The sequence below is a fragment of the Protobothrops mucrosquamatus genome, unplaced genomic scaffold (genome assembly GCF_001527695.2).
Source record: "Protobothrops mucrosquamatus isolate PMUCROS unplaced genomic scaffold, P.Mucros_1.0 scaffold2660, whole genome shotgun sequence".
Lineage (NCBI taxonomy): Eukaryota > Metazoa > Chordata > Lepidosauria > Squamata > Viperidae > Protobothrops > Protobothrops mucrosquamatus.
Window position 1 is genome coordinate 85375 of NW_015388709.1, and position 14697 is coordinate 100071.

Genomic DNA, 14697 nt, shown 5'->3' on the forward strand with positions numbered 1-14697 from the left:
AGGCAGAAGGCGGTCTCGGAGATATCCAGGTCCGATGCCATGGAGCGCTTTAAAGGTGATAATCAACACCTTGAAGCGCACCCGGAAAGCCACCGGCAGCCAGTGCAGCTCGCGCAGCAACGGTGTTACATGGGAGCGACGAGTCCCTCCCAACACCGCCCGCGCGGCTGCATTCTGGACTAACTGGAGCCTCCGAGTGCTCCGAGTGATTAAGGAGAGGGATGGATTAGAAGACATCCACAGTCCCTTCCAACTCTGTTATTCTGACATATTCCGTAAGAAATAAATAACATTGTACTACTAGCTTTTCCACATGTTTTTTCCCTGTGTTCATGTATTTTGCACTAGTTCAATCCATTGTTAAGCATTCTCACCACCAGTATTCTTAGATTAAACATCTATGCCATTTGTTGAGCAGATAGGAAACATTGCAATTAATGGAACATAATTATGTAAAAATCTGTCTAGGGTTGATTTACTTCCTTGAAACTGAATGAAGAGTAACTTGTTCAAATTAAGATCTTACAACAGCATTATTCTTGAATGCTTAAAATATTTCTAGAGTTATATCATGTTTCTGTAGGACTGGTATATGTCTTCTGCTAACGTTAGCAGTTTGTTTAGACATGATTAAAATGTTATTGCCTTTTAATATCCTTCACACTGCAGAATTCTTAAATGTAATTAGAGCACCTGAAGCAAAACACACAATTGCAGCTATGCATGTGTACCAGAGACAGCATATTTTATTAATGTGGAAAGTCCTGCTATGAATTATCTAAGCATCCAAAACTGATACTTTTTCCTTTATAATTCTAGATTGCTATAAAGAGAAATGAGTATGTACCATGTCTATTTTGTAAAGACAAGATTTTTTTTAAAGGGGCTTTGTTTAAATAATAAAGATCTATGTTCGAATTGATTTATTTTACATGATGATCATGCTGCATATATAAACATGAATTAAAGATATGCATTGTTCTATGCTGATTTCTTGGTCTTGTTTATTGTATATAAAAGATTGAAAGGACAATTTCTACTCTTTGTGATTTACCTTCTTTTATTTTTTTTAACATGTAACATGGTTCCTTTTCATGTTTTTCTTTTAGATCACCTATTTTAGCCTTTGGTATTTCAACAAGCAGAACCAGCGCAGGTGGATAGACTTGGATAAGCCTCTCAAAAAGCAACTGGATAAATATGCATTGGAGCCAACTGTATTCTTTGGTGTGGTGTTTTATGTGCCTTCTGTCTCTCAACTTCAGCAGGAAATTACCAGGTGAATCTTGTAAGCTTGCATGGAATAATTCTAAATGTAAAGTAACTAAATTTTACATGGCCCTATTGAATCTGATACCAGTTGTTTCTATATTTTTTTGCTACAGACTAGTCCTCCTGGATCTGAACAAAACTCTTACTGATGAATATATTATTTCTTTCATGGCCAGTTATTTTAGCTCAGATAAGCACAAATAGATTTCTTTTGGAAGGTAATAATAGTTGTTTCCCTACTAAGCTGCTGAGTGAAGTCTCAGATTTGATGTTGAAGTTCTTGGTTGCTTTTTGTCCTACAAAGTAGGAGAAAATATACTGGGATGGCACTATTTGGGAAACACTGGTTTACATGGCATGGGACAGCTTAAGAATCCAAAGTCAGTTATTTCCCAGACTTAACTTAGAGATGTCAAGTACTGAATGTGAACAAGCATTTGACTGGGTTTTTTTTTTTCAAGTTTTGCATAACTTTGTCATTGAACATCAATTTCATGGATGCTCTTTTCATAAAAGGAGAAAGGGAGACGATCTGAGTTAACAAGCAGTACCAAAATTTGAAATCCCTATTTATTTCACAAGCATAGTCATCCAACATGTGATGTGCCAGTGTGAAAAAAGAAATAAACAGTTGGAAGTATGATTGAGCTGAAGCAATTTACCATGGAGAAGTGGGCTGCTATTCCTATTGAGCAATGTGAGACATGATCACTGTTTGTAGGAAATTATCTATATATACTACTAAAACTTTTGTGTTTGTAACTTTCAATTGGGCAAAAGAGTGTGTTATCAGGCAACAATTTTTGAATCAAGGTAATTCAAATGGGCTAATTTACAGAATGTTTCAAAATCTGGGACCTATTACTCCTCTGGGATTGAAATTTGGAAAAACTGTGGCTACTTCAGGGCTGCCATGCCCCAGTGTTATTTCTGGTGCTTCCTGCCAGCTTCTCACAAGAAAAGCCAATGGGGAGGCTGGCAGGAAGACTGAAGTCCCAGGCCAGCAGACAAGTAAGTAGCTACTATCAGGTGGGGGGAATGAGTGAGGGGATGCATGGAAGTGGCACTGTGCAGGTCAGAGAGAATGTGTGAAAAGTGCCATGCAACTTGGGGAGTATTTACTGGGGTGTGTGAAAGGTACCATATAGGTTGGGGAGGGTGCACAAGAGACATAGCATGGTTTGGGGAGGTTGTGTGTGGTGTGTAAAAGATGCCACGTTGCTTGGGGTGGTTGCACAGCAGTGCAGTGCGGGTTGGAGAAGTGTGTGGGTGTGAGTGATGGCACGAAGGCTAGGGATGCCTGAATAAGTAAGTAAATAAATATCTCTGAGGGATGACCCACCAGGCCATGGGTTGTTTAGTTGCTAGTAAATATGATACAAGTAACTGAATCTATGGGATTTTGGGGAACTTTTTGTTACTAGCACACTGTATGTTGAAGAGACTTCAATATCAGATCTGGGACATCCTTCACCAGTTTAGATTATATAACAATTTTATAGAATAGTAGACCATGTATATAACTCTTTATCTAGTTCAAGCTCAGACATGAAATCTGAATCTGTCGGAAGAATTTAATAGCAAAGCGTAGTAATAGATTTAAGTGATGCTTCTTCTTCAAGGGAAAAATAATGAAGAATGGAATTAGAAAAGGCTAAAAAATGGAAGTACAAAGGAAGAAATGGTATTGTAGACTAGTTGGTAAGTTAGTAGCAGTGCAATGGTATTATCAGAAGGAAAGAGAATATGTGTGACTATTGGAGGATCTGTGAATAGAGAAAAAGTTTGCTGCACTGAGATCCTGGTATATGAATTAAGGATTTAATGTCAGATGGGGATCATTACTTTAATAGTTCCCCTTGTTTATTTATTATTTAGATATAAGGGAAGTTGGCTTCTGCATAGTCACACTGCTGATTCCAAAATTACTAACTTGGACAGTCAGCAGTTCCCTGGCGTCTCACATACTGATTTTTTCTGACTGTCTGCTGCTTCATTTTTTTAAAATGGAAAAACCATGGACTGAATCTGGAACCTTCTGCATATATTCCTCTACAAAATTACAATGTCTGGCTTATCATATATCATATCATGTACATATATCAGCTTATATAATATTACTCATTTTATTTATATACCCTGTTTTTTCCAATATGCTGAAAGTGTTATACATACTTCTTCTTCCATAGAATCATATCAGCAAAATAGATAACTTCAGACTCCAATTTGCTTAAAAGGTAAATTGATGATAGCTGAGAAATAGAGGCATCTTTAGGTATAGGCATATAGGTATAATCACAGAATGTTATTGACTATATGCATTTTCATGAATTGGAGGCATGTGAAAAAAACATTTTTTCCCATAGATACCAGTATTACCTACAACTAAAGAAAGACATCTTGGAAGGAAACATACCTTGCACGTTTGAACAAGCAATTCATCTTGCTGGGTTAGCTGTTCAAGGTAATTTCCACACTTCCAATCACGTTTAGCTTATTTCAGAGGAAGGAATTTGTATCATTGTTTGAATGACAGTGCCAGAAGGTCACAAAAGCTGGTTACATGACCCCGGGACACTGCAACTGTCATAAATATGAACCAGTTACCAAGCTTTTGAATTTTGATCATGTGACCATGGGGATGCTGCAACGGTTGTAAGTGTGAAAAACGGTTATAAGTCACTTTTTCTCAGTGTTGTAACTTTGAATAGTCACTAAATGAATTGTTGTAAATCGAGGACTACCACTCTTGAAGACTACCTGGAAACTTCAGATGGTACAGAATGCAGCCTAACCCTAACTCTTTTTGTACTAATAGGAATGTTCCAACATATTCATATAATACCACCATTATGGGCCCTCTACTAGTTGCCAGTTTGTTTCTTATTGCAGTTTAGCAGCTGGTTATAAGTTATACTTTCCTATGCAACTCAGAAATTGGGTATTATTGAGACTGCTTCCTGCCTATCCCAAGATATGTAGGTTGAGAAAGCTTGCTAAAAGCTCCTCATGAATCACAGCAGGAAAATTGGAAGCAGTCATTTTCTGCCAGACTTCCCTCCTGTGGAACCATTTTTTTTTCCAGAAATAAGATCAGCTTCCTTTTAGGAAACGTATGAAAAAGTGGTTCCTTAAGGTTTTGGAGAATATAGATAAAGTATTTATCTGAAGTGCTTGTGGGCATTTTTTATTGTTCTTTTGTTGTTGTTATTGAGTTAAATGTACATGTTTATGTATCTGTATGATTTTTTTTCTGTGTGGTTGATTTTTTTTTTGGTTATATAGTTTTGTAGTGTGCTTAGATTTACTTGAGTGAAGCAGCAAAAACACTTGTATAAATGAACAAATAAATAAGACATACCCCACCTGGTCTGCAAAAATCTAGATGACCACTAGATGTCAGAATATAGAATGTCTTTTTGTATCTCTTTGCTACCATCTAGTGGTTATCTCTGGTGTGAGTCAGTGGGCTTTAGTTTGAGAACAGCATGTTCTCAAGCCGCTCAGTCACCTGGTACCTCAAGAAGCTCATAATTTTAATAGTAATAATAATGTTGCAAGTATGCCCTGATTCTGATCTTTGAATTGTTGGCTGTATGAAGATTCCTTTTAGATCAATAATATTTGTGCATGGATGTTATATATTATAGAAGAGATTGGCAAAAAAAGATGAATTGTAGGCATGGGAATGGGGAGCTATGAATATTCATTTCATTTTCTGTTATACTTTACATGCTCAGAGCAATAATATTGTGCTATACAGAATGTTAGTTTTGTCAGTGCGATAGAAAAAATACACCACAATAGTTTAAGTGACAAACATTCTGCCTTTTGTATTTATCCCAGCTGACTCTCAAATTATAGAGATTCAGTAAATAATCTCTATTTACTTCTATATCATGAAAGAATATAGCTTTCTACACTTCTGTTTCTAGATAAGAAAACTGGAAGTTGTAATGTATCCATTTGTATTGTTTATATGACTTCTGGGAGTTTGGATAGGAATTTTCTCAATGCATGCAATAATTACTTGTGGTCTATTGCTCATCTGTGAAATAATGTTTCATTATTAACAGAATTACTTTCCAACAGAATTGTATGTTAAGTATTTCATTTCTGCCTGTTTCCTTTTAATTCCTCAGCTGATTTTGGGGATTATGACCAGTATGAATCACAAGAATTTCTACAGAGATTCGCCTTGTTTCCTGTGGTAAGGATGGGCCAGTTTCTCTTGCCTTTGTCTCATGTTTGGAGATATTTAAAAGACTAATTTAAAAAAAATGAAATCAGTCCTGCATGCTGATGCAGGTAGTCCTTGACTTACGACCACAACTGAGAGCAAAATTTCTGTTACTAAGCAAGGCAGTTGTTAAGTGAATTTTGTCCATTTTATGACATTTCTTGCCACAGTTGATAAATCGCTGAAGTTGTTAAGCTAGTTACACAGTTGTCAAGTGAATCTTATACAAGTTGCTATGAGTGTATTGGTTTGATGACATACATACACAAATAGCTGAAAGAAAGGCAGATGGAGTAATATATGTTCATACTTTTAATTAACACCTTACAACAAAAAGAGTTTAGGATGTCGACAATGGATACAGGAATAAGCACAATGCTTTGTTTTCCATTTTTAAGGGTTGGTTGCAAGATGAGAAGATGTTAGAAGAAGCAACTCAGAAAGTGGCACTACTCCATCAAAAATACAGGTATCGGTTCTGAATTAATGACATTGTTTCAAATCTGAAAGTTGTGGCATACTGAATTGTTGCTATAAAATAGGGAATTGTTTAAATTAGGATTGATGATGAGAAATACAGTTCCTATGTTAACAGAAATCCGCTTTGTTAACACAACATCTTTCTTCTGGCTCTGTGATTGAAATCTGGTGAATCTATTTATCATTCTTTTGAAGTAGTAGCTACATCAAAAACACTGTAAGCTTACAGTAGGTTTAACATGTATTTTAAACTGTGATCCTGACAAATGAATGTAGGGGAAAAAAGTATTTCATCTTTTCAGCATCTTTGCCCTGCTTGATGTGGCTCTTTGGCTACTGAAAACCTCTGTTTATTAATAGTTGTAAGCATTTAATACTAGCTTCCGTTGATCAGAAAGTCATGATAAATAGTGATAATCAACTCCGGTTTAAAGGGAAAGAGTTTTGCTTTAATAATATTATTATACTTACAAACTGTTTAAATATGGAACATGTATGCCTTAGAATAATTAACTACAGTTTTTAGAGACCCAACATGTTCTTTGCATTGGCCCCATATTTGGAATCTGCAACAGATCTACTAAATTCTGCTTATGATAGATTTGCAAGAGACCTGTGAATACAAATATAATTTTTGCTCCTTATATCTTTTGTATTTTGTGTGTTATTTTAGGATTGGAATTAAATATGACAGTGTTGTGATTTCCTTGTTTGTAGGTTAGTGTGTTATATGAAGACAGCGATTGTGGTTTATAAATCATAAAACATATTTAAGCTGGTTACTGAATGAATCTTTATTTTTTAAATTTGCAAGATACATTGAATCAAAATAACTCAGTAGTCTGAGTTCATAAGAGATGGTGAATTACTATATGTACATCTGAATGGTTGTGTGTCTCTGTGTGTGTGTGTACATATACATCTGTTAGCCTTCGCTGATCTGCTTTATTGTGTGTTTTTTTTAGAGAAAAATCACATTTCTGAAGCAATTTATTTATGTAAACATCAAGCGATGTACTCTTCTGAAATGTATTGCTGACACAGGCGGAAACTAAGTGTTCTGAGAAACTAGTTAGCTAATGAAGTTTTTTTTCTTTCCTTCTTTTGAAGGGGCCTCACACCACCTGATGCAGAAATGTTATATATGCAAGAAGTTGAGAGAATGGAAGGTTATGGTGAAGAGGCCTATCCTGCTAAGGTAAAGTTAATTTTACTGAAGGCCTGTGCCTGTCAGTGTTGCACAAATATGATAATTAATTTCCCTTCTGCATTTTTAATTTTCTTTTTAAAAGTATACCTTTTTTTGTTATAACACTGATCATGTTTCTGTTAAAACCTTTAGCAGAAACACCCAGATGCCAATCCAGAAATAGGATTGGAGTTTCTATTTAGACTGCAAAAATTTACACTGAAAATATTTTGTATTTCATGTTAACCAATAAATATAGCAAGCATAAAAATTATATTCTGTATCTAGTAAACCTAAAAGGCAAAATTTGAAATATATAAACAAAATGAGTTCAGTCTGTAAAATCCAAATAGCTGAGAACCCCAGTATTAAAATAGCACCTAGCAATACTGCTTCGTTAGTGCAGCCCTCTCTAAGTGGTTTGCAGAGTCAGCAAATTGCCTCCAACAAATCTCATTTTACTGACCTCGGAAGAATAGAAGGCTGAGTCAACCTCCAGCCAGTGAGAATTGAACTGCTGGAAGCCAGCAGAATTAGCCTGCAATGCTGCATTCTAACCACTGCGCTATCACGGCTCAGGCCACCATGAGCTTCTCTAGAGCTATAAAATCATACTACAGAAGACCTTCCAGTAGCCCCACAAATAGATTTGGTTTACAATGTGCTGAGTCTTTTCAGTGGTAGTATCTCAATTAAAGAAGTCTCTTCAAAGGGAAATATGGATGGCCAGAAGCTATCTTCAATTAGATGACAATTAAAGATATATCCATTCAGCCTGGCAGATAGAAAATAACAGTAACTGTGGGATCTGTGTTTTAGATTTCATATTGCGGAGGCATCCCTAGGTAAGGTATACCGGTTTCATTCCAATATTATGCTTAGGAGGATGACCAATGTTTTTGTATGCAAAAATGGTAGCTACTTTTTCATGTACAGTGTGCAGTCTGAAGTGTTCAATAATTGCTTTAGAGAACTCTTGTGTAATCCTGCAGGGATTGCACACTGTGCATATTACTTTTTAAAATTACCTTTTAATTATTTTTTCTATTGATTAGTTGGCAAGATTATTGGTTAATCGTTTATTTAATGTTATTTATGCTGCTCTTTGATAAATTACTCTGATAAGAATAATATTTCTGTAATAACTGAATGTCGAAAGCATTAATTATTTAGGGAATTTTAGGAGAAGTGATGTATAAGGAAACAAAGCTATTTCCTTATTCTAGGAAGCATTGCCCTCAATAATATGCTCAAATTGATACATGATCCCTTCTTGGTTAGATAATCAGGTTAACATTTTGGCGTATCATTTTTGCAATATACTTTAAATTTTCATCTCGCTGTGGCTGAACGTTTGCCCTACTAACATTAACAACTTATTTTTTTATTATTATTATCTAGGATAGCCAAGGAAGTGACATATTCATTGGAGCTTGTCTTGATGGAATTTTTGTCAAGCATAAAAATGGTCGGCCTCCTGTAATATTTAGGTGAGTTTTTTTTCCAAAGCAAGATGGGATGTATGATGTTTCATAATCATAACAATCTCTAGATGTTAGAGCTAAGTAAAAACATATTGCCTGTGCGAAAGCGTACAAGATATAAAGCTGTAGTCATACAACTAATGAAATCTGTACTGTGATTAATTGACATGCCATCAAGTCAGATAAATAGATTTCCTCCATAATAATCTGTGCCTAAGCTGGTATTTCAGGTCTTTCAAAAATGCACTCATCACTACCGTAGTTTAAGTGAGCCTATCTACCTTGCTGCTGATTGTCCTCTTCTCTTTCCCTCCACCTTTCACAGCATTGGAGCCTTCTCCAGAGAGCTAGATCTTCCCATAATGTGTCTGAAGTAGGATAACCTGGATCTGATTATTTGTGTCTCAAGTGAGAACTCTGGGTTGATTTGTTTGTTTTCTTTGCTGTGCACTGTATTCTCAGGGATCTTCAATTAGCTTCTTCAGAGCATCAATTAGCTTCTTCAGAGTCTAATCTGGGCTATGAAATTCTTGTTTATCTTTCAGTAATCACCGTAAGGATTATTTAGTGTGAGATCTCTAACCTTTGATCATAGCAAATGATTGCTCGTTTCCCCCTTCCAAGTGAGTAGATAGGTTTCCAAATTCAAGTGACAAGTTTGACTTTAAATGAGCTGCCTTCAATGAGAAGCTCTTCCTGAAATTGGGAAATCTCTACCTGAGAAAGTCTCAGGAAGAAGAACACAGAAAGAATAAGGTTCCAAGCACAGCTGGATAGGAGGATTGAGATCCAAAGACTTCTAACTCTTGTCTGTTTTTTCCTCCCACATTCCTATTGGGTTTTGCCCACATCAATACGTAACCTAAAAGGCTCACAGTGAGAGATTCGAGGACACAGCTCTGATAGAATAAATTTACTAATGCAAAAGCCTTTAGTAATAAATAAAATTAGCCACTGCAAGCTCTAGGATTCAAATGGTATTTGCAGCAGCAGCCCCCTGATTCAAATTGTACATCAGCTTTCCCGCCCCTAGATTGTAATGGATCCAGAGGCACTTGTTTCTTGGATCTTGCCAGCTCTAGCCTTCATAGTTGCTGACCAGAGGAAATGGAAAAGTAGCAAATGCCGATCCTTCTTCCTTGCCTGTAATTAAATGTTGTGGATAGGTGCATAAGATCTTTGTCCCTGACCTCAGGTGTTGTTAGTTCAGCTCTTGCAATCCCTTGTGTGGAGACTAAAGCAAAAGCAGCCAACCAAAGGATTATAGATTTGAACTTGAAACATGCAAGGCAGCCAACAACTTCTGCAAATGTATAAGAAATAATAGCAAATCAATATATTTTTTTCCCAGGGAACTAAAGCATAATTATGTGTGAAAGTTATGGGTGCTTAAGTTTTTCTCATTATTCTTTTTATATGCAGGTGGCATGACATTGCTAATATGACCCACAACAAATCTTTTTTTGCATTAGAATTAGCCAATAAAGAAGAGACAATCCAGTTCCAAACTGTGAGTTTTTATTTTAGTACATTTTAAACTATTGTGATACGAGGAAGAAATCAGATTCTCTATACATGAGAGTATATAATATATGTTGCTGTATAATACATGAGTCTGTATGTATGTGGAAGAGAAAGTTTGTGTAACTGAAGGGTGATGGTCTCTTAATTTTATATTATCTTGATTATCTTCATATTAGAGCAGTTATTAGCAAAAGTCATATAAGCTATTAGCAGTCAATATAGTTGAGTAGGAACAATTCTATTCATATATTCTCCCTACCAATATACATATACATATACATATACCTGTCATATGTTCTGCACTCTGTCACTATAGTATTCAGTGAATTAAAATATACTTATTTACATCTCTCTTAGGAGAACTCCAGGGCACTGCCTACATGTTCTTTTAAGAGGATGATTCTAAGTCAGATTTTTATAATGAAATAATTCTTTATTCAGAGATATAGATAGCATCATATTTTTTTCTACCTCTTGGTCTATTTTTTCTCTTTATTTATAAAATACTTGCCAGAAACTGGTAGGTCTGGTTATGGCAAAACAAGATGTGCTATTATTGATTACTTCTCTCTGTGTTTGGCTGATATTGCATTATTAATAGTGAATCATACTGCTATCTTTTATGTATTTTAACAATTTTATTCTTAAAAATTATTTATCATAATCCTACATTTATATAATAAAAGGTATATGCCTATTTTGTAAAGGAAGAAGAGTCTGCATCTGTTTCCTGTTTGGATACCCATTATATCTATCTGTGCGAGAAGTAACTCTCACAGATATAATAACTGTTTCGTAATGAATTCCGAAGAAGCCCAGTATAAATTTATATTGCTATAATAATATTATACCTGAAGTTCATGACTTGAACATGTTTTGAGCTTGTTGCATTTGATTGTTCATATGTGGGGATCATAAAGAAAGCATCTCCATGTGGCTCCAGAGGCAGCAGGCATGTGTACCAGGTGGGATTCTGCTTGTCTCTGCTGTGCATGACTTTTATGCTGGGCCTGCCCAAGAACCTGCTTTGTTTCACGTGTATCTTTTCTGTTTGACAGGAAGATATGGAAACAGCAAAATATGTGTGGAGGATGTGTGTAGCCAGACACAAATTTTACAGATTAAATAAATGTAGCCTGTAAGTACCATATCTTTTAGTTTCTTAACTGCATTTGATATTTATAAATAGTTAACTTATTTCCTTTTTGAAAGCATATTCCTGATGTTGGGACTTAATTATCTTAGACGTTTTGCTTTCAGCATTCATGTAAGCAGCCGTGTATGGTGAAAGAGGTTTTCTTGCTACAGGCTCTGACTAAATGACTTGGATTGAACTGTAAGAAAATATTACTAAAGTAGCACACACTAAAACTATTGTAGAAGAACTAGTGTATGGATTTGCAGTATAACCTCTATAAGCGTTGAGATGCCTACAAGATTGTCAGAGGGCTTCCCTAGAATCTCAGAATGTATTTTAAAAAATACAATTGAAAGAAATGACACCATGATTTTCTAGTACTGTCACCAGTATATCATGAAATTTGAAAGCTTTGTGAAAATTTAACCCCTTTCCTTTCTTGTGCTATCACTTAAAATGAAACAGCATCACCCACCACCTGAAAAAAGGCTGAACTCTAATCTAGAGGAAGAATTCTTATAGCAATTTTCTCTGGGATTTTAGAAAAAAAAAGTAAATAATGAATACTGTGTAGCATATATTTTAGTAGCCTATTAAAAATCTTGAGAATAACTTGAGCTTTTACAAGTAAAGACATTGCCCTGGATTTGGGATCACTTTTCTCAATACTATACTCTTCTGTTAACAGAAAATGCTGATTCTGTGATGTATTTAATAAAAAACTATTTTTGATCTGGCTTATACAAATTATCCAATAATGTAATTGCAAATAAATTCCATCAACTCCAAAGATACATTACTTAGATTTCTAAATAAACATATGGATTAAATTAATGAAATCAGAAGGTATTCCTTACAGCAGTGTCTATTTCCCAGTTAACAGTTTGAGCACCATTTTAAGAGCCACATTCTGTATTATCATACTTCTAGCAAATCCTTTATAAATTTAAAGAGAATGATGGATCATGGTGCTGATCCATTCTTCATGTTCTGTCTTTTATAAAGAAGAGCCAAGTGTAGTGAATTTTGGGTGAGAACATTCTTACTCTCTGACTTCTTTACCAGTTCAGAGACTGATGGAAAGATATTAGCTTGCCTTTTGGGGGGAAAGGGCATAAAGTACCAGAAATATATTTGCCTTAGATCAGGACTAAGCAGAAGGTAGACAGTTGAATCAGCATAGAATTTGAATTTGTGTTTTTACTTGTTTAACACACTACCAGATAGTTTTCTTTCAGACAGCCTGATTTCAAAAGAAAAATGCCAAGAGCATGGCATAGCCTCTGTAGGAGATGACATGCTGAAACTTTGCTGGTCCCTTAGCCCACCATGATCAACTGCCTATCTATATAGAATTCCCTTCTAGAAGAAGTAAAAAATGTAAAGTCTTCAGGATATGTGCTTTGCAATAAACTAAATATACATGAAAGAACCAATGGGTTTTAAAATATCTCTGACAGATTATATTAGAATACCTCTGCAGAAGATTGCATCAGACAGAATAACTTCTGAAGTAGAGACATTAGGGACAGCTGAGAATGATTAGATTATATATATTAACATGACTTAATGATTCTTTCCCAGATGTATACTTGTCTGAAAATAACAGGATATAGACGTCAAAACTCCAGGCTTGCAATTTTGAAAAAAATCAATATTATAATTGTGTTTCTTAATGAATGTACCAGATATGCAATTATTCAGGAAGTCCACAAGCTGAAGCAAATAAACTGGGGAGTTTTTTTTAAGACATTAATCAAACTATCTTACAAAAAGAAATTATATATAGGCTTTTATCAGAATTGTTGATAAAAATGGGAATTTACATTCAAGCGTATAATTTTGAAACCACATAGAGATAATTTCTACTGTTCAGGATCTGAATGAAACTGGTATACTTGAAGGGGACTCCCCCACTGATGCCAGCAAAAGGAACAATTTTGGAGATTAACACAAGCAGATACAGATACAAAAGACAAAGAAGGATTCAAACAGATACAAAAGCAGAAGGGAAAAAAATAACAAAACAAACTCTTTATATTGACCAGTTAAAGATTTAGCATAGTATATAAAACTTGTATTAGGATTTAAGAATATATATTTCAGGTATAATTGACTTATTAAGACATATATTTTATTGGTAGGGAGAAGGGAGAAAGCAGGAAAAGATTTCGCCACTTTATTTATTTTATTTATTTATTTATTTATTAAATTTCTACCCCGCCCTTCTCCCAGAGGACTCAGGGCGGCTTACAGCCATCTAAAACAGGTACATAATACAAAAATACTAATTTTAAAATGTAATTAAAATAGAATATTAAATTATTGGCCTTTTCTTTTTAAAATTATTTTAAAACCAAATAAAGATAACCCTTAGGCCAGTCCTGCTAGCTTAAATAGCCATGTCTTGAGGGCGCGGCGGAAGGAGGGGAGATTTAAGCTGGGAAGGGGCGCGGCGGAAGGAGGGGAGACTTAAGCTGGGAAGGGGCTCAGAGTGTTTCCTTAATAACTTTGTTGATTCATTCTTGATGTAAGACTGAACAGTGAGGAGTGATTGTTTAGGGAGGAAAAAATTGGTTATTAAAAATTTAGGGATCAATCTAGAGCAGTGGTTCTCAACCTGTGGGTCGGGACCCCATTTGGGGTCGATCGACCATTTCATGGGGGTCACCAAGCAAGGCTGTCTGCCATTTTTTTTGTCTGCCATTTTTCCCCCCTTTTCCGGCGGGTGCCTTACCTCCCTTGGGCTGGGCCAGCTGGTGGTCAGCCTGCTCCGTCTCTGCCGCTTGCCAGCTACGCCTCGGCCGGCGCAGGGGGCGGAACCATGCATGCGTGGCGCTCCCGGGCAGGGAAAGTCCTTGACTTACGACCGGTTGGGTAGTCCTCGACTTACGACCTGTTTAAGTCCTCGACTTACGACCGGTTTAGTCCTCGACTTATGACCGGTTTAGTCCTCGACTTACGACCGGTTGGGGTCGCGGCATTAAAAAGGTTGAGAACCACTGATCTAGAGGGAAGACTTGTGAATGAGGATGAATATGACTAGGTCTGGACATTTCAGAGGGAAAAAAAGTAGTAACAAGATTGTCTCTCTTCATCCTCCAAATAGTTCAGTGAATTAGGAAGGCTCCTGCCTAAGTCATGTTTGAATGTTATTTTGTACTTTTTTTTAAAAAAAAAATGCTTCAGCTGCTTTTACCTAGGTAACGATTCTTGCATATCTCCATCAGGTTAATCTTTTTTACTTCCTCAGTATCTTCTTTTTGGAAGAATAGGTTTAAAGAAACATCTTACATAAGCAAAAAAAGATTCAATTCATTCCCAAATGTAAGTTTGCCACACATATTTGAGGACCAGAATAAGAACATTG

The 14697-nt window shown here is 35.8% G+C and overlaps 1 protein-coding gene across 1 annotated transcript in view; it reads left to right on the top strand.

Moving 5' to 3' along the window:
- PTPN21 (protein tyrosine phosphatase non-receptor type 21) overlaps positions 1–14697 on the top strand; it is a 55926-nt gene that overhangs the window by 20308 nt on the left and 20921 nt on the right. Inside the window, exons 3-10 of the mRNA XM_015825482.1 lie at positions 1110–1279; positions 3639–3736; positions 5415–5482; positions 5911–5981; positions 7103–7190; positions 8583–8671; positions 10088–10175; positions 11248–11327. Coding sequence (XP_015680968.1) covers positions 1110–1279; positions 3639–3736; positions 5415–5482; positions 5911–5981; positions 7103–7190; positions 8583–8671; positions 10088–10175; positions 11248–11327 — 752 coding nt within the window. The remainder of the gene's footprint in view (positions 1–1109; positions 1280–3638; positions 3737–5414; positions 5483–5910; positions 5982–7102; positions 7191–8582; positions 8672–10087; positions 10176–11247; positions 11328–14697) is intronic.